General features: G+C 42.7%; 1 protein-coding gene across 1 annotated transcript in view; it reads right to left on the bottom strand.

Moving 5' to 3' along the window:
- IDE (insulin-degrading enzyme) overlaps positions 1 to 26,903 on the bottom strand; it is a 48,321-nt gene extending 21,418 nt beyond the window's left edge. The window contains exons 1-3 of the mRNA XM_015406626.1: positions 26,756 to 26,903; positions 1,853 to 2,037; positions 464 to 671 (exon numbers count right to left, since the gene is read on the bottom strand). Coding sequence (XP_015262112.1) covers positions 464 to 671; positions 1,853 to 2,012 — 368 coding nt within the window. The 5' untranslated portion in view covers positions 2,013 to 2,037; positions 26,756 to 26,903. The remainder of the gene's footprint in view (positions 1 to 463; positions 672 to 1,852; positions 2,038 to 26,755) is intronic.
- Between the last annotated feature and the right edge of the window lie 389 nt (positions 26,904 to 27,292).

Raw genomic sequence — 27,292 nt, 5'->3', positions numbered from 1 at the left:
TGCAACTTTAGCTTGAGTATGCCTCTTTCACCCACATATGAACTTGTTCAATGCAAAGAACAGCAGAGCCAGTTGATAAATATGCAGTATACTGAGAGCATAAGCAGAATACATTTATGCAACAAGCTCCTATGTAAGTACATTTTTACAGCTTGGTAAGCAAACAGAATATTAAGACATATGAATTCTTTTAATACACACTATACTATGGAGAAACAAAAATATGGACACTGAAAATATATTTCTTATGCTGATGCTTATTCCATAAAAACCTTTCATTTTATTGGTATAACTAAGATGTTAAGTCTTATTTCAGTCATAGTCTCTACTACGTTATTAATTTCAGTATTATGAACAAAATGTACTATGAAACAGTGCTGCTGTGTTTCAGATGACTTGATGCTATTTGCGAATGCCAAAGTCAACAAAAATATTTCTTGGAATAATTTGTAGATATGCTTACCTGTCCAGGGCACCTTCCAGGTGTTCATGTGAAACATCAAAGTAATAGTTGGTGTGCTCTCCACTGGTAAAAGCGTTTGAACTCCCTGCATGTTCACTAAGAAACTGGCTGTATTCATTTTCTTTGGGGTATTTTTTTGTTCCCAAGAACAGCATATGTTCACAAAAGTGACTTAATCCCGCAATATTAGGCGGATCTGATAGTGACCCTTATGGGGAGAAAAAATGGAACATGTCACTGTACAACATTTAAGTTCTGTTTAACAGGATGTCTTTCAACCTACATAGCCAATCAGATCTTCAGTGGCCAATCATAAGACCTACTAGATAAAAGCGCCACCCACTTTCTAAAAACACTTGGCAACGGCCAACACCTTTCCTGGTGTCTGGCCATGGTGCCCATGAGCACTTCATTAGTGGACCCCTGACTTAAGTTATATACTTAAATATGCATTACGGAGCACTGGATTGAAGACTAACCCCCATTCCTAACTAGAACCTGCTCTTTACTTAAAAGTAAATCCCACTGTTAAGGACTTGCTACACCCCAAGTCCACTATACAGAAAACTGTGTGTAACTTTAAAAGAATTATTTCTGAATGTCAGCATGTTTTGTACCATACACTTTCTTCGATTTAATGATCTTGGTTACAGCGATGGATGGATGGATGGATGGATGGAAGGGAGGGAGGGAGGGAGGGAGGTTTGTCTCCTTCCTTCATTGAACTTTGCTGCAGTAATAACTTGAAAGGCACAATGAAGATAATGTCCACAGCTTGTGGAAAGGAATTCAGGAACCTGGCCCAGCTGGAAAAGATCAGTTAAGCATCTGTTCTCCCACCTCCACCCTTTTCAAATGCTTCAAAAAGCCCAGAGTGCCAGAGAGATGAGCTAAAGGGCTCTTGATCTTTGACTCTTGTCCTGGTTTGAGCTGCATCACAGGAATCTTTTCCACTGGGGTCTGTCAATGAGACCCTTGGCAACACCAGAGTATTAAGAAGGGAGGAGAGGAAAGTATGGCTGGTGAGCACACCTGAACCAAACCACCACCATCAGTAAGCTGAGTCAATTCCATAACCACACCAAAATCTACGGGAGAGAGTAGCAGTGAGTAGTGTCATCCATCTCCTCCCCCCTTCATTGTGTTTTCTAAGAACTGCATTGTTGGTTTTATTATTTTATGTTGTTACCTGGTATGGGTCCCACACCCATGTGGGAGTGGGACCCATACCAGGTAACAATGTAAGTTAAAACAATAAAACCAGTAATGCAGTTCTTAGAAAACACAATGAAGGGGGAGGAGATGGATGACACTACTCACTGCCGCTCTCCCTGTAGAGAAAGGTAGGATAAAATACTTAAAACACACACAAAATGACTGCTCAAATACCTATGTGTACATCAAGCGCAGCTGAAGACTTGTCTGTAGTGGGGTCACTGATAAGCATTGCCTTTATGCCATTTGCAAGTTTTAGCCCACGATACTCTCGTTTATCCTCAGGTGACTTGATAATATCAGTTGCTATTCTTTTGATAGCTGAATCATTCATTTTGTTGTGCAGTTGTTGCTGAAGTCTGGAAGAAGAAGTCAAAATTAAAACTCATACCCCACTCAAACAACCTAAGACAGAACCTGGGAACATTAACAGTTCTAAAAAATACAGTTTTATGATGCCCAGGTCTAATATACATTGCCTACAGTTCAACTAAGGTTGCCAGCTTCCAGGCGGGGTCTGGAGATCTCCTGCTTTTACAACTGATCTTCAGCTGACAGAGATCAGCTCCCCTGGAGAAAAATGGCTGCTATGAAGGATGAACTCTGTGGCATTGTACTGAGGTCTCTCCCCTCCCCAAACCCCACCCTTTCCCGGATCCAAAGTCTCCAGGTATTTTCCAAGCAAGGGCTGCAACCCTAGGTTCAACACAGTTGGCTGTGCTTAAGTCTACTGTAAAGCTATGCTGCCTTGTAGACAATGAAGTCAAAAGGAATCTTTCTTTCACGTGTGAAGCAATGCTAGAGAAGATGGGCTGGATCCTGACTAAATTTTCCACTAACAGAAGGGAAGGTGTAACTTCTCTCAAATGAGTGGGGCTTGTGAAGAAGAAACTGAAAGGAAAGGTAAGGAGGCTCAAAGGTAAAGGTTCCCTTGCTCGAAAGCCAGTCGAATCCGACTCTAGGGTTGCGGTGCTCATCTCCGTTTCAAAGCCGAAGAGCCAGCGCTGTCCGAAGACGTTTCCGTGGTCATGTGGCCGGCATGACTAAACACCAAGTCGCACGGAACACTGTTACCTTCCCACCGAAGTGGTACCTATTTATCTACTTGCAATTTCTTCCTTTCGAACTGCTAGGTTGGCAGGAGCTGGAACTAGAGACAGGAGCTCACTCCATCATGCGGCACACTCGGGTCTTGAACTGCTGAACTACTGACCTTCCACAGCCTGCAGTTCAGCGTCTTAACCACTTGAGCCACCGCAGCTTGGAGACTACTTAAAACTACAATACTGGAAGCTTAAATACAATGTGTACTGAAGGTTAGGAAAGGTTTTAACAGGTATTTTAAAAGGCCTGTGTGGTTAACGAACAAAGTAATGGAAGCATTAAAAGGTAAGGAGGATTCCTTTAAGCAGAAGGCTAGTCTGAGTGAGGTAAATAACAGTGAACTCAGAATGTATTTTTGCCTCTGTCTTCACTGTGCTTGCCCTCTCCAGAACCACCAATTTCAGGAGAGGAAAGACCAGAGTCAGATTGAGGTGATAAGAAAGGAGGTCCTACACATGATGGACAAATTAAAAACTGACAAATCACCAGGCCCAGATGGCATAGATATCTCCAAGAGTTCTGAAAGAACTCACATGTGAACTTGTGGGTCTCCTGACAAAAATAAGCAATCTATCACTAAAATCTGCCTCCATTCCTGAGGACTGGAAGGTAGCTAATGTAACCCCTATCTTAAAAATTAAAAAAAAGGTTCCAGAGGAGATTCAGGAAATTACAGACCAGTCAGTCTAATGTTGATACCAGGTAAGTTGGTGGAATCTGTTATTAAAGATAGAATTAGCTGGCACATTGATGAACAAAAGCTACTGAGGAAGAATCAGCATGGATTCTGTAAGGGAATTCTTGTCTCACTAACCTGTTTGAGGGGGTGAACAAATATATGGGTAAAGGAGACCCAGTAGATGTCGTTTACCTAGACTTACAGAAAGCTTTTGATAAAGTTCCTCATCAAAGGCTCCTAAGCAAACTCAGCAGTCATGGGATAAGAGGACAAGTCCTCTTGTGGATTCAAAACTGGATAATTAACAGAAAACAGAGAGTGAGTATAAATGGGCAGTTTTCACAGTGGGGTACCATAAGGCTCAGTACTAGGTCCGGTGCTTTTTACCTTATTCATTCATGATTTGGAGTTAGGAGTAAGCAGTGATGTGGCTAAGTTTGAGGATGACATTAAGTTGTTCAGGGCATTGAGAACCAGGGAGGATTGTGAGGTGCTCTAGAGGGATGAGCAAATGAGGCTCTAGAGGGATGGCAAATGAGGTTCAATGTGGGCAAGTGCAAAGTAATGTACATTGGAGCCAAAAATCTTAACTATAAATATACATTGATGGGGTCTGAACTGGTGGTAACTGACCAGGAGAGATCTTGGAGTCATAGTAGATAACTCACTGAAAATGTTGACTCAGTGTCCAACTGCATTAAAAAAAAGGCAAATGCTATGCTGGGGATTATTAGGAAGGGGACTGAAAACAAATCGGACAGTATCATAATGCTCCTATATAAATCTATGTGCTGCCTCATTTGGAATACTGTGTATAGTTCTGGTCATCACACCTCAAAAAAGTATTATGGCATTGGAAAAAGTGCAGAAAAGGGCAATTAAAATGATTAAGGGGATGGAACACCTTCCCTATGAAGAAAGGTTAAAGAGGCTAAGGCTCTTTTAGTTTGGAGAACAATGATTGAGGGGTGACTTGAGAGAGGTTTACAAAATTATGCATGGGACAAGAAAGATAAAGAAGTACTTTTCTCCCTTTCTCACAATACAAGAACTCATGGGCATTCAATGAAATTACTGAGCAGCAGGCTTAGAACAGATAAAAGGATTTACTTCTTCACCCAAAGATTAATTAACACGTGGAATTCATTGCCACAGGAAGTGGTGGTGGCTACAAGCATAGACAGCTTCAAGAGGGGAATTGGATAAACATATGGGGCAAAGGCCCATCAGTGGCTATTAGCCACAAAGTATAGATGGAACACTGATGCTCTGTATTCTTGGTGCTTGGGGGGGCAACAGTGGGAGAGCTTCTGGAGTTCTGGCCCCTCTGATGGACCTCCTGACGGCACCTGGGTTTTGGCCACTGTGTGACACAGAGGGTTGGACTGGATGGGCCACTGGCCTTATCCAACACAGCTTCTTTTCTACGTAATTTTCACCCATCTCCTCTTCCTGCTGCAGACCATAAATTTGCCCTTCATGTCATTCTTGAGAGACACCTGTCTCCCAGCAAGCGTATTCTGGAGAGATCAGTGCTCTGCAGTGGGAGGTGAGGATGCAAGAAAGCTTTGTTCTGCTGATGGAAGTACTTTCTGTTAGTGGAAAGCTTACTCTGGATCCAACCCAATATGCTCTTCAAATCAGACTTTAAATTTCAGAGCTGTTTGCCTTTCAGATCTTGGGTAATATTACTCAGCTTGGCTTCCTCTAACTCTTTACCTTGTATAACATCACATATTAATCTACAACTCATATTAAGGCAAGAACTATAATGTTTTCTTTTTCTCATGTCTTACAAAAAACTGGTTTGTTTAATTTAGTGCCTTTAAACAAACAACATGATTTCCCTCTGGGTTTTTTTTTGGGGGGGGGATGGAAATTTTGGGAAAATAAATTTTAGAAAATAAAAGTGAAATCTATGCAATCCTTACTATCCTATCAAACCTAAACTAATTTTACTGCTTTAACAACATAAACTTACTTGGCAATGTTAACTCACTCATTGTGTAAAATTGCAATATTTGACATATTTATGGAATTTAAAAGTTATGAATGCCTTAGTTTTGTACAAGTAAAACTACAAATATACCCAATACTTGACAGAAAACTGCAAGGTGATGCACCTTATGCCATCTTAGCACAAACATCTTTTTTTGCTATCTGGTTAGAGACAGCTCAGTTCTCAATGGAACCAGAGCTTTCCTCTGAGGCTTTGGTACAGATTCTGTGCCACCTCCTTCTGGTCTTTTTTCCCCTCCAGCAAGTTATGGCAATAAGCTACTTTTTACCCAAACTGTGGGTATATATGTCACAGAGGTTCAAGGACGAAATGAAAAGGTAAACCACAAATCAAATTAAAAGGGAGACAGAAGGGATGCAACAGTGGAGAAGCAATGAAAGCCCTGCCTGCTCCTCTCATTCCTATATATATAATCCCCTTACGTATTGGCCATTTCCATGGAAGCAGGTGCCGACGAAGCTGGTCGATGTGCCGCCTCAGGACTTGCCCGTCTTCTGTTGACACCTCGTACATCACGGTGCCTGTGGGGCGGATGATGTGGCCCGCAACCCATTCCGGCCCTCTTCCAAAGTTCTTTGCAAAGACAGGGTCCTCTGGGAAAAAGCCGCGGGGTGCTTTTCTCTGTTCTGGGTCGTTCCGTGTCTCCGGAGCCCTATCGGGGTGCAGCTGGTCCAGCAGGGTGGTTGGCCTCCGGCCCATGAGAAGTTCGGCTGGGCAGCGCCCATTTACTGGGTTGGGTGTTGTCCTTTGCGCCAGAAGGAAACTGGCGATGCGGCGTTCCCAGTCCCCCTCCATCAGGCGGCTCAACGCTTCCTTAGCTGTCCGGACCATCCTTTCCGCCTGGCCGTTCGTTGCGGGGTGGAAAGGCGCCGACCTGATGTGTTTGATCAGGTTGCTGCTCAGGAACTGCTGGAACTCTTCTGACGTGAAGATATTCTGTGGTGGAGTCTATGGAAGCCAGAGTTTGGGGAGGCCTCAGCTGAATAGAATTTAATAGAGCCCACCCTCCAAAGCAGTTACTTTCTCCAGAGAGAAAGACATCTGTTGTCTGGAGTTCAGCTGTGATACCCAGTGATCTTCAGGCTACACCTGGAGGTTGGCTACCCTAGGTGTAGCAGTTAGCACTTCAGAGCAGGGTCTGCCAGACCCAGGTTCTTGCTGTGGAAGTTGAGTGGGTGATTTTGGACCAGCCACAGACTTTCAGCCTAACCAACCTAACAGGGTTGTGCAGATCAAAAGGAGAAGAGGAGAATGAAGCTGCTTTGGTCCCTGATGTGGAGAAATACTGTACTTTTCCTCCTGGAGTACCATTGCTGCCAATATCCAGGTCAGGGCTGGAGATCACTCAGAACTAAAACTGCTCTCCAGATGGCAGAGATCAGCTCCCCTGGAAAAAATGGCTGCTTTGCAGCGTAGACTCTGTGTCATTATACCCTGCTGAAGTCACTTCCCTCCTGCCTGGGTCCCCACTGCGGAGAAAGACTGTAGTTTTCCTAGGTAGAGGCTACGGGGAGGGGGAAAGAGATTAAAACCTGAAGTCAGAGGGGCAGCAAATGGTACACTGATGGTTGACTGAGAAGGAAACAGGGTTGCCACCTCCAGGTTGGAAAATTCCTGGAGATTTGAGGGGTGGAGCCTGGAGAGAGACCCGCTCTTCAGATGGCAGAGATCAGTTCCCCTGGATCTGTGTCATTTGCTGAGGTCACCACAGCAAATTGACGCTGAGTGCCCAAGGCAAGGGCACCCACCCAGAGCCTCTTTCTAGAGCTCGTTGTATTTATTTCCACAATGGGCCTTATTCCTAGTGTCTTAATAAAAGGCATTGCAAGAATTCTGGGTTGGACCAATATAGGGCTACTTATCTATATATCTAATAGCCAAGGCGCCCCCTGCGTGCGGATATCTAAATCCGCACATTAGGAGCACCTAGGGGGCAAAGAGATTTTCCTGCACATTTGGGGCAATACCCAGATGTGCAGAAAAATCTGAAAAACTGAAAAAAATATAGGGGGGGATATTTAAATCTCCAAAACAGTACAAGACTGTTCCCTGTCCATGTGCAGAGAATGCCCTGGCAACTGTCCCGCTGCCAGCAGGGCAGGTGAAGGCTTGGCGGGCCGGCGACTGTGAGCCACTTAGGCCTTGCTGCTGCTGGGTGGGAGGGGAAGGAGAGGGGAGGAGGAGGAGGAAGAAGGCTTGGCAGACCGGCGACTGGAAGCCACGTGGGCCTCGCCGTTGGTACTTGGGGAGAAGGCTCACCTGCAGCTGCTTCCTTCTCCCCATGGAGCTCCCCCCCGCTAGTATCATGGGTTCCCCTTCTTGTCTTTATCTATTGTTGGTTATAGTGCTTTAGGTAATAGCCACACACCATTTAGAATCAAGAAAGTGACAGCCCAGTTTATTAAAGCAACCTACATTTATTGCATTTTTTTAAAAAAAATCTCTAAGTAGCTCCATTTTTACTACCCTCATTATTAAATTACTGGAAATTCAGTTTTGCCAACGCCACTCTTTATTAATTGGTAAGACTTGTCAAGCAAGAATTTCCCCCCCAAACGCACCATTTCAAGTCAAATAAAATGCAATTAAATACCAACTATAATAAAGACACTATTCCATAAAAGCCGGCTCTCACTTCAAAGAACCCTTTTAGCTAGATAGGATTGAACTAAGGTGACCAGGTTGCTCTTGAACACTGACAAAGACATGGACATCCAATTGTTTCACCTCAACAAACAATCCTAGAGAACCCTAGGAATGGACCTAAGAACTCTTTTGCTAAATGAGGGAAGGAAGTTCTTAGATCCAATCCATAGGTTTGAGCAAGATGGCTTAGTGTTAGGGCATGGTTAGAAAAAGAGCCAGAAGCTGATACAGAGTTTGTGTTAACATACTGATACCATGACTGCCAATAATTGACCTAGGAAGTGTATGGCTATTTGTCTGACTACACCCCTAGCTAGACCTAAAGAAATATTACAATTAAATTTTAAATTACTGTTACAACTCAGTTCTGACTGGCCACATCTATACGGAAGAAAAGAACAATGTTCCCTGCATAGGACAAATTCTAGGCCTTGCCCTGCCCAAGATCTTTTCCTCCTCAGCTAGTTTTATCGACAAACTTGATTTGCTCTTACATATATCTTTCTCTGGAAGAACAGCATGGCTTCTTCAATCTTCCAATTAAAAATGCTTCAGCGCACTTTCCTTCTTTTTTTCTAGACTATTCTAGCCTCTTTCATCCAAGTTTCTTGTACTTTTTGGTAAACTAAAGTACTGAATTATTTGTTCCCATTACGTGTACCCATTTACTCTCTGGCAGGGTAAAATACTTTTAACTCAGCAGAAAAGACTATAAAAAAACCAAGTTTTACACTATGACTGGTCCAAATATGTCAAATGTAAAATATGCCAACAACGTCCTCGTAGCACTCTAGAGCAATAATGCTCTACTAAAGCTACATTAAAGGGAAAGGAATATCAAGCTATATTAGCATGTCATTCTGTGCTATTTGCTCAAAAAGAACGAGGAAGAGAAAAGACAAGCAAAACAAGGATGTAGAAGAAGCATCAAGTACCAGGAAACTGGGTGTGTTCCCAGCTTGTTAGTCTTATGGGCTAAAATTAAAACCACACATTTAACATTATATTCCACCTCTTATTTCCACACCCCAAATGGCTAATAGCTGTTTGCTTGCAACAAGGTGGAAAAATACTTTTTGAAATGAGCCTGCTATTGTTTTTGTTGTTGCCATCAAGTTACAGCTGACTTATGGCTACCCTATAGGGTTTTCAAGGCAAGAGATGTTTAGAGGTGGCTTGCCACTCTCTACCTCTGCGTCACGACCCTGGCATTCATTGATGGTCTCCCATCAAAATACTAGCCAGGGTTGACTCTCCTTAGCTTCTGAGATCTGACAAGATCAGGCTATCCAGGGCTATCCAAGTCAGGTGTACCTGCTATACAGTGCCCCAATTCTATAATAAAATCCACAGAAGGATCTTTGAAAAGGATCTATCCATATGGGAATACTTTTTAGACACTGGATTTCTTTAGCATTTCCTCCATGCTTTTTTAAAAAACAACAATAATTAAACAAGGTAAGACAGAACAATAAATCTCTAAAACTCCAGCAGAGAGATAGGGTGCGGCTGCATGCTGGTTGCCATCTTGAGAACCTTTTTAAAAACAACAACAAATAGCTGGTATAAATATTTTTACCCTCTCCAATTAGCCATGTGCTAAAAGTTATGATAAATCAATGCTGTTCATTAATACTTTCAATAGTCTTAACTCCCATCTGCTAAATATTCCACAATGACTTTTTCCGTCAACCTATATAACATCAGCCATTGTACATGTTATTTTTTAGACAAGGCACAGATATACCAGTGCTAACTGATCATTTGAGGCAGAACTGAAAGTCAGCAAGGGAGAGTGCACAGAACACATTGGCAACTCAAAGACACCAAGCCAATGAGTGGTGCTAAAGCTGCAGAAACACTAAGGGTCAAACTGGGCAGTTAAGCCACTAAAATATCAATTATCAGTATTGATATCAAATATTGCAATATCAACTATTGCCACTGTTACACACAAAAATTAATTCACTGGGGCAGGTACCAATATAAAACAAGCAATAGGAAATAAAACATGTGATACCTGTCTGAGAAGAAGTATGGTCATTATTCAACACACTGTGCAGGGATCTGATGCAAGCAGCAGCTGGTATTATTCTTTTAGTTCATTCATTTTTATTTAGTTCATTTATGAATTGCTCTTCTACCAAACCAGTACATAAAGAAGTATACAAATTGACCCCTACCCCATCAATATTCCATACAACATTCATAAAACCACAATCAGAGACCGCAACTCAAAATTCAGCAGAGACCATAAAGCTGTATGGAAACTTAGACCACAGACCTGTCTTAATTCAAACTGAAGGTACTGTGAAAACAAAAGGGCCTGAATAAGGCATACCTTTCAGTTTAAAAATAAAGCAATACACAGATTTGGGGGGAAGAGGAGAGAAAAAGCTCTTCCACTGGTCCATGTCAATCTAAACCCAACTGTAGTGGGTTCTCTAGGATATCATTCTGTATAGACCTCAACACCCAGACAAGTTGACATGGGTGGAGGCAGTCCTTTAGATATCCTGGACGGACCTAAATCATTTAGGACTTATAAAAGTTAATACCAGAACCTTAAAGTGAGCGCAGAAACAAATCAAGCTTCATATGGTTTGCCATCATCCAGTCCTCCAGTATCTTCAGGCACCATCTTAGCACTTCTACCACCTCCCTGGATTTTACTGGAGAGATAGTTTGTTCTCAGCATGTTGGTGACAATGTGCCCCGAATTCCTGGATGACGTCTCCCAGGAGTCTTATGTAGATGTTAAAAAGCATGAAGAACAAGCTCAAACCTTATATTACCACACAGGCCAACTGACACCAGGGCCAATCACCTTCTGGAACCTAGCCATGAAGGAAGAAGTGAAACGCATGCGACAATTTATCGCATGGATTTTATCGGAGGACAATTTATCGCAGGATTTTCAACTATTTACTATTGTTAAAGGATGGGGGCTTAGCCTTCTCATCCATTAGGGTTCATTCAGCAGCCATTCATAAAGGAATCAGGAGCCCTTCCGTGTTCTCAGCACCGGAGTCTCAAAAATTCCTTCAACTTTGCGTAATTTGTACTCCCCTGTCGCTCATCCTATTCTGCAGTGGAGTTTGTCCCACGTGTTAGCTAAACTGATGCACAAACCATCTGAACCAATGGCAAAGTCTGAGTTGTTATTTCTCGCTTATAAAACGGCATTCCTGGTAGCAATCACTTCCATACGCAGGGTGGGGGAACAGAATGCATTAAGATGCAACCCAACCTACTGTTGTTCATTGAGTGGTCTTCTCTGCAGCTACACATCCCTCCCTCCTTTCAACACTGTGAGTTGCTCCACCAGTTTTTACCGCTCCTTACGGGCGGCAAAGGGAGAACAGAGGGAAGAGTGCTCTCCTCGCCTCTGTCATGGGATCCTTTGTGCAGGAAAGGCTACACTGAAGACAGAGGGGAGGGGGAGCACTCTTGGGTTCTAGAAACTTCTTTTAGAAAGCTTGGAAGCGCTTCCTGTGGCTGACTTGCAACTGCACAGCCCCCCCCCCCATGTGGCACTGCACAGAAGACACAATTATGAACATATTAGGTTGACCTAGGAAGTTTCTGTTCCCTGGCTGTGCCTAAATCCAGACTGAAAAGTATTGTTTATTTATTTTATTAAACTTATGAATCATCCATCCTGTAGGACAAGCTCTGGGCAATCTACAACACTATAAACAGTTAAAAATGCAGTTGATATATAATTAAAATCACAAGTAATAAACATGAAATTAGTATGTAGATACTCCACATCATCCAGCAATACCTGCTGCTGCTTGATCTCTATTTTTTCTAAAAGCTTTGTGAAAAATAGCAGGTTTGACACCAGTCAATAGTTATTTATATTTGCATTTCTGATTTTTTTCTAGGAGTGGTCTAACTATAATCTCTTTCAGGGCTGCTGGAATTACCCCTTCCTCCAAAGAGTTATTAGTAATAGATGCATTAGCCCAGTGTCCCCCCAACATAGGATTTGAGTCCCCTTCAGTGTTCCCTCTAAGCTGAGTTAGTGTGAGCTAGCTCAGTTTTTTAGCCTCCAGCTCACACATTTTTGTCTCAGCTCAGGAAGGATGGCTCCAGAGCAAACTAATTGACGCAGTAGCTAAATCACTTGCTCAGAACTTTAATGCCAGTAGCTCACAAAGTGGAATTTTTGCTCACGGGACTCCACAGCTTAGAGGGAACATTGGTCCCCTTTAGTCTAAAATTTACATGACACTGAAGTTGTATTACTCTCCTTTAGCTTTCAGATCAAATGAGTCCAACCCTGCACAAAATATTGAATCAAAGGAAGGACCAGTTATATTTGTGGGACCAGATATTACTTGAGACAATAATGAAGCATGGTTGTCACCATAGCCGTTTCTGTGCTGCTCCCACAAGGAGCTTCAGTGCAGATGTTCCAAGTTCCTCAGTTGTATTAGCTTTGGAATCTCCAACACTGAGATCAAACTTGCCAACTCAGGTAGGGAGACTAAGATATGAACTCTTTTGGTGTACTGATCTGCCTTGAGAATTCGGGGGTTGTTGAACAGGGTGCTTGGTAGGAAAGGTGGAATTACCACAGACCAAGGTGACTGATGCTTGGTAGGTGGAATTACCACAGACCAAGGTGACTATGCCCTCTACTGCTGGTCACTATTTCTTGCCTGTGGTTGCACAGAAAAACCTGGCAGGCAGAGTTTTGTAACAGCCCTACCCCTCCTCCTCTTCAAGCCAGGAAGAACTCAGTAATATAAACCTAATAGGCTCATTCTTCTAAGATCGAGTTGTGGATTATAGTTGTTTTATTGGTTACCAACCTGGCATTCAAAAGGTGTGTCTGTTTTGTAACCTAGTGATTAAATGGGAATCTTGTAGATATGTTAACTGCCCAGCAAGCTTTCTGATTCAGGTGATCTTGCATCTTTTGTTCCAGACTCCCAAACCTGTAGCACAGAAGACTTTCATTGTTCATGCTGGGGACACCTAGGCAAGCATACTCAAAACTTCATGACCACATGACAATGATGCAGCTGTTTTGGGGGTTTTGGGATGTCGAGTAAAGGGCCGTACATAGAAGTCCCTCTGCACTGGCCAGAATATTAGTGATCTGATCACTGGAAGCACTGAAATGAGACCATTGAGATAATCTGATCAAGATACATGGATACGGCTGGCCAGCTCCACAGTTGTCAAGAGGGCTAATTAGAGCAGCCTGCCCATGAAATCTGAATGCCTTGGAGCATTAATGAAGTGAATTCAGAAATGGTTCTGCTTATACCCTCCCTGATTCCTGGAACTGGCAGCTTGTTGGAACTACTGACAGAAGCACTTTATAGTGCCATTTCCCCCTGATCTTGGAGAATCCCAGTTGCTGGGTTTACTGAGGAATTTGGATAAATGAAATGGGTTTGGAGATAAGTTGATCAAGTGATGGTGGCAAGAAAGAAATCATTTTACTTGCTACCACTGAATCGAGCGGAGTTATTCCTGATGGGGCATGTACCCTAAAGTACTGGCATTGGAAAATAAGACTTCAACAGAAACTGCTTGGATCCAATCCAATTTGGACAATACAGCTAACATAGTTACTATGCCAGAAGCGCTGGTATCTGCCATTTGTCATAGTTGGATTGATGCATATTTTCCTTGAAGATGTGCGTAAAATAATTAAAACTTAACACATGTACATTGTACTCATGCTTATTATGGCTGGTTATATCTAACAGAGTGAACTTTGCTGGCCTTTGTCTAGGGGCATCAATGCTTCACTGGAGCTGCAAAGCATTTTGACTGTGTTGAAAAGAAGGTGGTGCTCTGGTTTCTCTAAAAACAACAACCCCACAGTCCACTGATGAACCTGTCAATTATAGACCAGGGTCATTAATTAAACATGCAGTAGCAGATCAACTTATGTTTCTTGAATGATGCACTGGCTACATAACTGGCAGTCTTAGAGGTTCCTGGTGGGCGATCAATATTCTGTCGGAAAACTTAGCAACCAAGCACTGTAGATTTTAGACAAACATTGAGTTGGGGCATCTAGGCTTTTGTTCTAACAGTTTAAGTCTTTTCTACCTGAATTCATTCAGAATATTATAATTGGGAAGGCTAGCTCCATGCCACAGGAAGTGACTCATGTGCTCCCACAAGGTCCTGTGCTACCACACATGCCGTTTAACATCTGTGTGATGCCAGTGAGAGAGAACACCAAGAATTTTGGAGTCAGGCATCAGTAGTGTGATGATGATACTCAGCTCTATACATAATTAATTCTCTAGTAACACTGTCACAGACCTGAACCAATGTCTGGAAGCTATGGGTGGCTAGAGGAAGTTAAAGAAACTAGATGGATCAGGCATAATAGAAGTGTTGCTGTTGCCGTCAAGTCACAGCTGACTTATGGCAACCCCTTGAGGTTTTTAAGGCAAATGACGCTCACAGGTGGTTTGCCATTGCCTGCCTCTGTATCATGACCTGCGTCATGACCCTTAGTGGTCTCCTATCCAAATACTAGCCAGGGCTGACCCTGCTTAGCTCCCTTGATCTGATGAGGTCAGGCCAGCCTCGGCTATCTAGGTCAGGAATAGAGGTGGTATAGATCAGTAACGTCAAAGCTCCTACTGGCATTGTTATACCTGTTCCAGGGGAGGTGGCACTCCTAGACCCTGACTTACTCCTGATGCTTAACGATAAATCCCTCAGCCTGGACCCAGATTACCTTCCTGAACCACCTCTCCCTATCCTCAATAAAGGATGTGGAATCATCATGTGTAAAGTCAGAAGTTACATGTCACTGATGATATTTTAGAAGGACTGCAAACCTTAGTTATAAAGTCAGAAGTTACATGTCACGATATTTTAGAAGGACTGCAAACCTTAGTTTGCATGGCCTTTGGTAGCTAAGATGAATATGAAGAACTTAAGATGTAGCTTTTATTGGCAAACTGTCGAAGTTTTGTGCCATTTTTGTTGATTTGTTATTTAAGGAAGCAATTTAAAATAAACAACGGGTGTCTTGATGTAAGCTGCTTAGAAAAAGTGAGCTTAGAAAACGTGATTCTCTAACGTTATATACACATTAGTACATAAACCGAGCTGGAAGACAGAGATAAAGTAGAGAAGGGTCCAAGTACAGGGGGAAAAAAAGATAAGCAACCTTCTCTCAACCAGGCAGCAACAAGGACAGTATTCCCCTAGCAGCTTGGGATCATCTAAAAATAAAACTGTGGGCTTTGTCCAATCATACTGCAGCTAAGACTTTGTGTAACAAATACTGCATTGGCTGAATGGCCTCTGAATTATGAAGTCTGGCCAAAGCACAGCACTGAAACTGTTGTTAGTTACCTCTCAACCTGCATTAAACATCATTCCTAAATACAAAGTATTGTAGATTGTAAAGAACAGTAGTAAAGTACAGTATGCTATATTGCTTTGATGATTAAAGAAGTCAAACTGATTGTCAGATTCCTGCACTTAACAAAGTCCATTGTTTCCAGCGAGAAACTCCATTTCTGAGTTTCCCATTAGGTAGAAATCTGGATTGTATAGCTTCTTACCTTTTCTACAACAAAGACAGCATTCAGAGCTTTAGGAAATCTATGAAAACTTACTACTGGCTGAAAGAAAGCATAAGATTAGACCTGATTCTGTTCCCTAACATGGCTTTTGATCTATCCTTTCCTCCACACATTCTCTATTGCCCTCGAAAACTACTCTTAAGGACAGAGACTGAGGAAGAGGGCTGAGATTGTGACATCTCCCTTAAAGCAGCAGTGACAATAGGTATGTCAGCCAATAACAACAGTTTATTTTCAGGACTGAGAATGATCTATAGTATAATCTCATCAATACATCAATTAAAGTTACTTACATGTACCCAGCCACATTTCATTCATTTATTCATTCATTCTATTTATTCCCTCCGAAGAGCTCAGGGTGATGCACTTAAGTGATGTTTTCCTGACCTTCACAACAACCCTATGCGACAGATTAGGCCAAGAGAACATGTGTGACTGGCCCCAAGTGAGCTCCGCAGCCCAGGTGGGGTCACAAACACAGGTCTAAGCCTAACACTCTAGTCACTACACCACATTGGCTCTCATTTGAATACTATTCACAGAGGTATGATGACACTGATGGTCCCTGTACTAAAACAAAATAATTATTATTCATCCCACATGGGGGCAAATTCAGACTTTGCTTGAAGCTGCAACATCACTCATGTCTTCTGACATTTAAAGGTCTCTTAGGATTGTCCAATGTATTAAATTCAGTGCTTGGATGTCACAGACTATATCTAGTAATCAATATCACCTTATAAAGTGAAATGCAACAGTGTTACTATAAATTATGAACTGGAAGTGCGCTGAAACCTTTAACTTTTGGAAGCTTTTTCTAAGTTCTAATAAAGCATCAACGAACTAAACCACAAAAATTGTCTCTATAATACATGAATCTCAGTCAGAAATACATAGTATCTGGAAATACCCATTAGAAATGTCTTTCAAAACTTCTAAGAGAAGGACTGTATTCCTTTCATTTTAGTAGTAAAGGGGTTTTTTTGATTTAGAACTTCTTTCTGCACTACACTGGACCCATGATTTTTACCACTAGTTCAACTATTACAAAGAAGTGTGTAGGAGGGGAAGTAAAATACTCACTGCAGGTAAACCTGTGTCTCGTTGCATGCTACAGAAAAAGCACTATGCAACCACATTTCTTTCTTTCCTGTTTGTACATGACTTATTAACAGACCTTCAAGATAATGAGGTTTTCCCGGCAGAGGCTTTGCCTTTTAAGATGTGTGTGACAGGCAGAAATTAAACAAGTGCTGATTTTCTCAGTGAGTGATAATTCCAGAGAGGTAGTCTGGTTGTGGCAAAAACAAACAGCAGGTACCTTCAAGACTAGTGTGGTGTAGCAGTGTCAAGACTAGGATCTGGGAGACCAGGTTCAAATACCCACTCTGCCACGGAAGCTTGCTGGGTGGCCATGGGTCCCGTAGCCTAACCTTACAGGGTTGTTATGAGGATAAAATGGAGAAGATGAGAACAGTGTGAGCCACTTTGGGTCCCCATTGAGGTGAAAAGTGGGGTATTAATGAAGTAAATACATTTTAATTCTATTATAAAACTTCATTATCTAGAACCCATTTTATTAGATGCACACAGTGAGTCCTCTCTATGTAGATCACATCTATGGATATGGGGCGGGGGGAGACCTGTAAAGGTAAAGCAAGGTTAAGGGACCGCCAAATCCAAGGAGTACAGTTGTGATATAAGTATGTAAAGTTCAAATATGGTCAAGGAAAGTATGGAAATGATTCATAATAGCCATAATCGCTGATGACCAGTTGAGCAAAACAAGGAGAATTACATTAACTCTTGTAATGAGACCAATGAACCTCAGGCTCTCATAAAGTCCTTAGACGATGGTATCAAGCTGCTTGATGAATTCTCAGCAGTTTCACACCAGAGTCTTCATTTTAAGCTCTTTTGCTGCAGAATGGTAGATCAGCAAGTGTGTCCTAGGAAACTGAAATGTCCTCCCAATGCTTTCCAAATACTGCCACTAATGCCAGATTTGTGTGCACTGGTTCTTTCATGTAGGAACTTACCTATCTGTCCTATGAAGGTAATAGAAGAGCACTGTTGACACATGATGACATGCATCACCCTGAAAGATGAACATGATGAGCCCAAGACAAAATGGCCGATATTACTAGGTCTTGGCTCAAGCGCCATTCTTGCTTCTGTAGCAGGATAACTATATAGCTATCATGAACAAGCACAGTCTTGCTGCTTGCATAAAAGCCAACTAAGGTTCAATCAAGACTCAACCCAGGTAACACAAGGGTGGGATGATGAAGAAGAGTTTAGATTTATACCCTGTCCTTCAGTACCCGAAGGAGTCTCAGCGCAGCTTACAATCCCCTCCCCTTCCCCTCCCCAAAACAGACACCCTGTGAGGTAGGTGGGGCTGAGAGAGATCTCTCGATAACTGTCCTTGAGAGAACAGCTCTGAAAGAACTTATGACTGACCCAAGGTCACAGCTGCACATGGAGGAGCAGGGAATCAAACCCAGTTCTCTCAGATTAGAGTCCGAGCTCTTAACCACTACACCAAACTGGTGGAACAGCAATCTTCCTGGGTTGAGATCATGGGTTCTCAAACTAGGATTATATCTGGATTTGATTTAGAGCTAACTATTATTCAGACACGTTAAACCTGATCTGAGAAAACCAAACTAGGTTTTCATGTTTAATCTGAACTGAGCCCCTAATAATACTTTTGATTTATGGATCGCTCTTTCCCACACACCTGCGGGCTCAGAGTGATTTACAGTTACTCCTTGACAATTGGACTAACAATATTCGTGGGGGATAGGGAAGACAAACATACAGCATTTTTAATTACACACACATTGCAGCTAGCCGGGGCTTCATCTGCGGGCTGGATCAGTTGTGTTCCGTGTATTCTTGTCGGCTGGCTGATGACATCAGGGCTTCTTGATGTCGTGCTGCCACACTGCCACCGCCTGGCCGACTTGCTCCACTGCAGGGAAGCCGAAACAACTCTTTCATCTTTCGATCTCGCCGTGCCTTCAGAAGACACACTCGGCAGCTAACACCTTCCCAAAGGGAGTGGTGTGCCCACCCCCTTACTTGCCGATGCTTTCGAATCGCTGGGTAGACGATGAGCTAGGACAAGGCTTGGTTGCTCACACCAGCACGGGGCTAGAACTGCCAAAGGTTGGCAGTTCAGATGTTATAGTTTAAGCAGGGCGAAAATCCCCTGCGCCACCGCTCCCTGTTCTCTGTGCATATCCCAATTCAAATCTAAGCCAATGCAAATAAAATACACACCTACACATCAAAATATAAGGACAGGTTCTTGTTTAGGGTGGCATTTGATAATTCTTCTGAGAGCATATATTACACTGGCATGCAATACTCTGTGTAATCTAAACACTGACTGGCAATGACCCTAATGAGATCAACTATTTTACAGTACAGTGAAAACAAGTGCTATCCTGTGCTCTTGTTACTTGGAACTGCAAGTAGCTTTTCTTCCATTCCTGTTGATTTCTTATATAAGGAGAAGAGCTACTTTTAGCTCATAATACCAGATATTCATAACAGTATGCATCACAAACATCACAGAGAACTGGCTTTCACCAACTCAGTCCCACAGTCTGCCTGGAAGAAACAAGGCTCCGTAAATGAAGAGCATCCTTTTCTGTACAGCAGCACAGCAAGATGCAACTTGAACTGATACTTCCTGACGCTTCTCAATAATAGTACTTTTTATTTTTTATTTTTTTATTTATATGTCAACTGTCCAAAGAAAGGCTCAAGGAAGCTCACAAGTAAAAACAATACCAAAAATGCATAAACATAAAAGTATCAATATTAAAAACAAGACCGGGGCATTAAAAAAAAACAGAAGATCACCACTGAACAGCCTAAAAAGTATCCATAAGTAGTCCTCTGGGAGCAGCAGATCACAAAAGAGCTAAAGACAAAAGCCTCGCAGTAAAAAGAAATGTTGGCACCTAAAAGACAGTAAAGCAAGCAAGCTCCATGTGAACTTCAAGAGGGAGGGCATTAGCCCTGACCTAGGTAGCCCAGGCAAGCCCGATCTCATCAGATCTCAGAAGCTCAATAGGGCCGACTCTGACAAGTACTTGGATGGGAGACCTCCTTGCAATACCAGCAGTCAGGAGGCAAGGGCTGGCTTTATTCAGCCACCTCTCTAAATATCCTCCAGACCCCCAGTAGGGGTCAGTTACCAGAGGTTACCATGACTTCCAGATGCACACACACATGCACATATGAGGAAAAGGGGGGGGGGGCATTCCAAAGACAAGGTGCCACTACAAAAAAACAGTGGTCTCTAACTACCACCTACCTCTCCTCCACAGGCATGGGCACAGAAAGCAGAGCTTGGGAGGCAGATCTTAATGGGCAGGCTAGATAGTACAGCAGGAAACAATCCTTCTGTACCCCAAACCAAAGCTATTTACAGCCTTGTAGATATGCTTGGAAACAGCCAGCCATTGCAGATCTTTCAGCAAAGTGGTGATGTCATTCATATATCCAGGTCCTGACAACAGCCTGACTGCTAAATTTTAAAGGAAAGGAAGCTTCTGGAAAGTCTTCAGGGGCCAAACACATTGTGTAGAGCCCGTTACAGTAATCCAACCTGGATGGGATGAGAGCATGAATCTCTGTGGTTAGATCATTTGTTTCAAGGAATGGTCTTAGCTGGAGCATCTGCAGAAACCGATAAAAGATTGTGGCCTGTACCATCTTCTATCAGCTTCAGCTAATACTCCAACTATGACCATTCCTTGAAACTAAATGATTTAACCACAGAGATCTACAGAGTAGTCCTGAGACTCCACTCATCGGCCAGGATTCAGCTATGAACCTCTCCTTCAAGAGGTGTGCAACCACCCCCACGAAAGGCTGACTCAGTCTTCAAGCCGCTTATTCATTGATCCGTTACCCAACTCTAAATGAATAAACCTCGTCACACAGGAAAATGAGGTGGCACACTCTGGGGACAGAAGTTGAGTGCTGTTTCCCAGCTATCATTTTTAATGACACAAGCTGCTCTTGCAACTAACATCTGAAAACTAACAAATGAAAATAATCAGAATGCAAATACCAGGGGGGAAAGATACTTGTACAAGCCAAGCTGTCTTTTAAAACACTTTTGAAGTAACATGTAGGAACACTCACGTCGTAACATGTAGGAACACTCACATCATAAACATCAATCTCCACAGTTATAAAGTGTTTGCACTACTACTGGAAATAAAGGAACCCAATCACCACCATAAGCTACAGTAAAAATATAAGATTGGTTAAGGACATTACTTGAAATTACAATGTCAAATCAAACCTGAACCCCAACCCAAAAACCACTTCAGAGAGATTGTCTTCTGTGAACCAGAATGGAATCCAAACCTAAAAACCAGAACAAAACCATGAACAGGAAAAATTAAGACTAGATTCCATTTAGGTTCAAGGCAACCTAGAGATTTTAGATTTGGGTTCAGTGATAGTTCACAGAAAACACCTCACTCAACTGGTTTTTCTGTAGTTCAGGTACACAATTTGATTCCTTACTTGAAATAAGCCACCTTGAGCCATGAGGAAACACAGGATATATTTTAATAATAAGTAAATACCAGTAGGGCATGGAGTTCATCCACACTAGCACTCTAGGTGTGTCACTAAGAGGGACCCATAACATAACACAGGGACAGTGGCCCTTATGGACGGTTTTTGATAGATTAAAAACAAAATTGTAATCCCCTTCAAAACAAGTGGTAAAATCATGGATTAGCATGACTGAAGGATGAAACATGTAAGTGGCACTACGAAAGGAAAAGGAAACTGAGCAGACACAAAAAATATGCATGACTATTAATTTTGAAAATATATTATTTCCTAGTATCTATAAGCATGCTCATGTAACAATGAAGAAGATTTACACTGTTGGGTTTCATTTACTGGAGCATACCCACAGTGCTAATTTGCACAGTGAAGATTCAGAGACTGCTCTCATATTAACACAAACGGAAACCTGATTTAGCTAATCCTTTGCTGGTAGTGTTGTGAGCAATGCTCCCTCTAAGCTGTGGAGTCTTGTGAGCAAAAATTCTACTTTGTGAGCTACTGGCATTAAAGTTGTGAGTGAGCAATTTGGCTACTGCATAAATTAGTTTGCTCTGGAGCCATCCTTCCTGAGGTAAGACAAAAATGTGTGAGCCGGATACTCAGCTTAGATGGAACACTGGTTGTGACATTCAAAGTTTACCGCTTTTCTTTTTGGAATTGTGAACCACATCCATCAGATACAACAGCGATTGTAAAATAGACACAACACTAATTGTAAAATACATCACTTTTTCTTGGGATGAAATAACAGTGCTAAGAACTCCTGATTTTGCTAGAGACTACCAATTGTTTTCCAAATCACCAACTCAAGATATGCCCCAAAGATGTTAAGTGAAACACAGCATACAGTAATTTCAGGGATTGCTTTTTTTGGATATCAAAATACATAAACAGGAACTCCCTCCGTCTTGGTTTACAGTAGTAGCTCCCTCAACAATATGTTCCCTCCATCTTGGTTTACAATACTAGCTCCAGCAACATCAACAACCTATTCTTTCCTGAAACTATAAAAATTATTTTCCTCCTAACAAATGAAGACAGGAAGGCCTGGCGTGATCTGGTCCATGGGGTTGCGAAGAGTCGGACTTGATTGTGCGACTGAACAACAACAAACAAGTGAAGCTTTTAGTTTCTTATACTTGTCTTAACATCTCCCTATAAATTCTTCCCCAATGTCTCTTCTAGCCTGTATTTTGTACTTAGATGTCTTTAGGTTTTGCATCTGTATTTACCTCTCATTAGTTTCTTACTGTCTCTCTAACCTAATCTAACATCCCAGTGACACAAGATGGAAACAGATGACAGCTAACCACTAATGAAGTGCCTGTGTGATAGCACTGTGTGAAGAACTGGTCATCTGTAGGTTCTGCCTACTTGCTAAATAGGACATTTTTAAAAAGGGACCATGCAATAAGTTGGGGTCTGCTTCCTTCCAGAAAACATACTTCGAAAGGTGATAAAACTGCACAAAAATATGGGTTAGAAATGTTCACTGTTCCTCCCATTTGGCTTCATATTTGTATTTAAGTATTTCAGCTATTCTTTAGATTCAGGTGGGTAGCCGTGTCGGTCTGAATTAGCAGAACAAAGTTCAAGTCCAGTGGGGCACCTTTAAGGCCAGCAAAGTTTTATTCAATGTATAAGCTTTCATGTGCAGGCACACCTCTTCCGATACATTGAGATGGAAGTTAACAGTGCATACATATAGGCAGAAGGTGAGCAGTACTGCAAACTTAAGCTAGGGCTATCCAAGGGGCAACACAGTTGAGACTATTACTACTTTCCTTATTAATCAGAACACAAACTTGGTGCATTTCTAGTTGTGTACCCATGTTCCTAAAAAGATAACACATTATTCTACAAAACCTCTATTTAAAAACACTTAAACATATCTCTAGCTACTGCTGCCTCATGCAAAAAAACCCAAACCTTTAAGAAGAAAGCATAATTATGAATCATCATAGACTAGAGTAGCAGCTCTGAAAAAAATCTGAACTACCTCATTCATTATAAGAATATTAGCTTCCAAATCCACAAAGAGCCATTTTAACTATTAATGAATATTAGCTATTCATTTTCTCTTAAACCCAGTTTCTGTGACTGATGTTTCATCTGGATACATAATAAATGGGTGACACTAAACAAAAAATAATCCATTTTGTAGTGCCACACTAGGAGTCAAAAAGTGCAAGAAAAGGAGAGCTAGACTGACGAAACCCTCAAATACTATTCTTTAATGAGACCCAGATGCAGAGAGGAAAGTGGGAGAAGGAAACTTACATATGCATTCTCTTTGACACTGCAATGGAGATACACTATGAACACACTCCAGTAGCCTTAACTATTCTGGTGGGCTGGGAAGAAAAAAAGGATTCAAACCTTTTCCTGGCAGTAACAGTACTTCCTGTGAATAACAAAAGAAAAAGGAGAAAAGGGTTCAAAACATACCAGTACAGGATGGAAAGTTAGATAGAGGACCTCTTTCTTTCTGATTGTATTAGTACTGGTTATACCTGGACGCCTATTCTCCAGTGGGAATCTAACTTTCAATATCCATTGATTGAGAAAAGAATAACAAATGCCGAAAATAATCAAGGTGTTACCAACACTTGGGGGGGGGGGGATTTTTTCATTTCATTTCTGTGGGTAGAACTTTCAAAAGCACAATCATATGCTGAATATCCAAATCACAAGGCATGACACACCAGAGAGAACTGTTACTCTTCCTACTTCCTAGCTAAACCTGCTCCAAATTTAACACTCCAGCTAAAACAGTGTAAATACTGCCATTCTCTTGGCCTTCTGACTCACTCCACCCTTGTACTTCTATTTACACACTGCCAAGGTCTCTCATTCGACTGAGCAGATGCTAGTCATTATCAATGTTCCCTCTAAGCTGTGCAGTCTTGTGAGCCAAAATTCTACTTTGTGAGCTGCTGGCATTAAAGTTGTGAGCAAGCGATTTGGCTGCTGCATAAATTAGTTTGTTCTGGAGCCATCCTTCCTGAGCTAAGACAAATATGTGTGAGCTGGAGGCTAAAAAACTGTGAGCTAGCTCACGCTAACTCAGCTTAGAGGGAACACTGGTCATTATTGCTGGGGCCCATAGCGAAAGCCATCAAGATCCTGGTTTGGCTAACAAAGAATGACAGGCACTTGAGCTCCTTCTCTTGTGTCCATAACAGTGCCCCACGGAATAAACCTAAGTAGATCTGCTTAAGAGGTCTCTCAAGACTTGTACAGCTCTACCATCCACTACTATGCAAAAATTAGCAGGCACACCTAACCCAAAGGATGCAGCTGTGAACCCTATGACACATGTTCCAAATAATATTTCATCTAACAAACTGGCCATCACACCTGAAAATTTTTACCACTTGCTACAGATAAATGAAAGTGTAAAACCTTACTACTACACTACGTACTTGAGAGCTAGTTTGGTGTAGAGTGCTGGACCAGGATCTGGGATACCCGAGTTCAAATCCCTACTCTGCCATGGGGTTACCTTGGGCCAGTTGCACATACTCAACCTAACCTACTTAAAGGGGTGGTTGTGAGGATAAAATGGAAGAGAGGAGAATGATGTGAGCCACTTCAGTTCCTCAATGGGAAGAAAGTCAAGCCACAAATGAAGTAAATAAATACTCACTAGAAATGTGTACAGCCTATTCCTGTATACTATGTTTACCTGGGAATAAGCTCAACACAGTAGGGCATGCTTTGGAGTAAGTACACACAGGGCTACAGCCTTAAGTTTCTTCCTAACCTTTGGCTACATTAAGCTGAGCCTCCCCATTTTCTGAGTGCAGGCCAAATCGTACATTTAACTGTGATGTACATCCAAGTCCTACTTGTATAATTATTAAATTACCTGACAACTGTAAAGAATACACAGCTACTTAAGTGTTAAACCTGCAGTTCTGAAGAGGGGCAGAAAATGCCTCTCTTATTTCTATTGGAATAACTAAAAGATTTCTAGTACACGCCCCCCAAACACATAATATTAGAGTAGCCACTTTCTAATTTTTTCCTTCTCATTAAAGTTGCCTGAACTGGGCATTTAAGCCTACAAGACAGACACATAAGCACCAGAACCTAATCTCCTATGACAGCCAGTATCCGATAAGCTTATTATGCAGTGAGGAAGCAGCTTCATGAACCCTGCCAATAAAGCAATATTGCCAACTCATACAAAGATCTCATACTCCAGTTTGAGGGAAGAAATAGCAAGTTAACCCAGATAATGTATGCGCATAGTACAATAACATGCAACTACCATATGAAAAACTATACACAATTTCTTCACCTTGCAGAGGCAGGAGGGGAAGAGAGAGAGGTTCACGCATTAATACAAGTACGGTATTTACTGAAACATGAATCTGGCTTTAAAGAACACTCATTTCTATTTACTGAAACACGAATCTGGCTTTAAAGAACACTCATTTCTCCAACTACTGCGGAAAGCGGCTATTGTCCAGAAAAGCGTTCTGTCAGTAAAATCCCAATAACTATTAGGTTTACAATCCCTGTTTAGCAGCTGTAAGAAAACCTGGTTTAGGATCAATATGAGTTCGAGCGAGGCACACGTCAGAAGAGCAATCCAGTTAACATAGTTACGCCAGCTGTTTATTTCTTGCTACCTGCACGCTTGTAACTTATTTGGCCACGGCACAACTACAGGAAATGTTCACGTTGGGTGTGCAGACCCCCTCTCCCCGCCCAAGTGTCCATTTCACGGCTACACTTGACGAGGGGGGGGAAGAGGCCGCTGCCGTCCCCAAACACCTCGGTGCCAGCGGGATTCGCCTTCCCTTCCCCCATCGCGACAAACACTCGTTAACGCTGATTCACCAGTTTCCCGAACAAGGGATCAAATCACACACACACACCGTCCTACAGCCTGTAACAGGAGTGGGGCAAAACGAGGGAAGAGGGACAGAGAAGAAGACCCTACAACCTCCCTTCCTTCTGCAAACCTCGTTACACAACGGGAAGAGGGGGGCGCGCTCTCGCACACACATAACATACACACATAACACACACACACACCCCATTTTGGGCAACGGCGCCGCGTGGTGAGGGGGCACCAGAAGACTATACCCAGGAAGGAAGAGCTGCCGCCGCAGTATCTGAGGAGGAGTTGAGTGGAGGCCACGCCGCCGCTGCTGTCGCCGCAGGATCTGAGGAGGAGTTGAGTGGAGGCCACGGCCAAACGGCGCAGTCCTGCTGAGGAGAGAAATAAGCTGCGGAAACCGCTGCCGCATATCCCGGCCCTGCCTGCCTACCACTGGTGCCAGGGCCCGGCCTACCTCTCACCGCCCCTCCCTCAGCAGAGGCTGCCTAGCACCCCTTCGACCGGCGGAGGCGCCATTTTCCCTGCCCTCGGATGGAGGAGGAACGCGCCCTTCCTCGGTCGCCGCCGCGCTCCTTACCTTGCTGTTGAGAAGGGCCAAGCGCGGTTGCTGAAGGGAGGAACCCGCTTGAGGCGGAGGGAGGCGCTCGCTGCAGCGGAGGAGCTCCTCTGGCCGAGCCCGGGAAGTGCCTGTTGCTGCGGCGGCAGAAGAGCAAAAGGCCGCTCTCCTCCGCCGCTAAGTGTGATTCAAGTCGTCGATAACCGTCTGGTAGTAACGTCGCAGTCCTATGCGCGCATACTTGGCAGCAGAGACCGCGGACCTCTGTGGGGACTTACTTGCCAGTAAATTGGATCGGGTTGCAGTAGGAAAGGAACGGCCCTATCGTGCTTTTTTTAAAAAAGACACACAAGTGGTATGACCGCCACTCGGGCATTAACAGCCAATATCCTTAACTCCAGTTTAAACGTATTGGGAAGGAGATGCCAGACATAACCAGCCCCGCGTTCTTTGATTCTTGAAGAACAGTCTAGTCTGCAAGGCAGCGCCAGTTTTTGACTGGGAAAGCGGATGCCACAATATAGCAGACCACCGTTGCAGCATCGTTTGACTAATCCT

Source organism: Gekko japonicus, unplaced genomic scaffold (assembly GCF_001447785.1).
Source record: "Gekko japonicus isolate JY-2015 unplaced genomic scaffold, Gekko_japonicus_V1.1 scaffold165, whole genome shotgun sequence".
Classification (NCBI taxonomy): Eukaryota; Metazoa; Chordata; class Lepidosauria; order Squamata; family Gekkonidae; genus Gekko; species Gekko japonicus.
The sequence above is the reverse complement of the archived record's forward strand: the minus strand, read 5'-3'. Positions and strand labels throughout refer to the sequence as shown.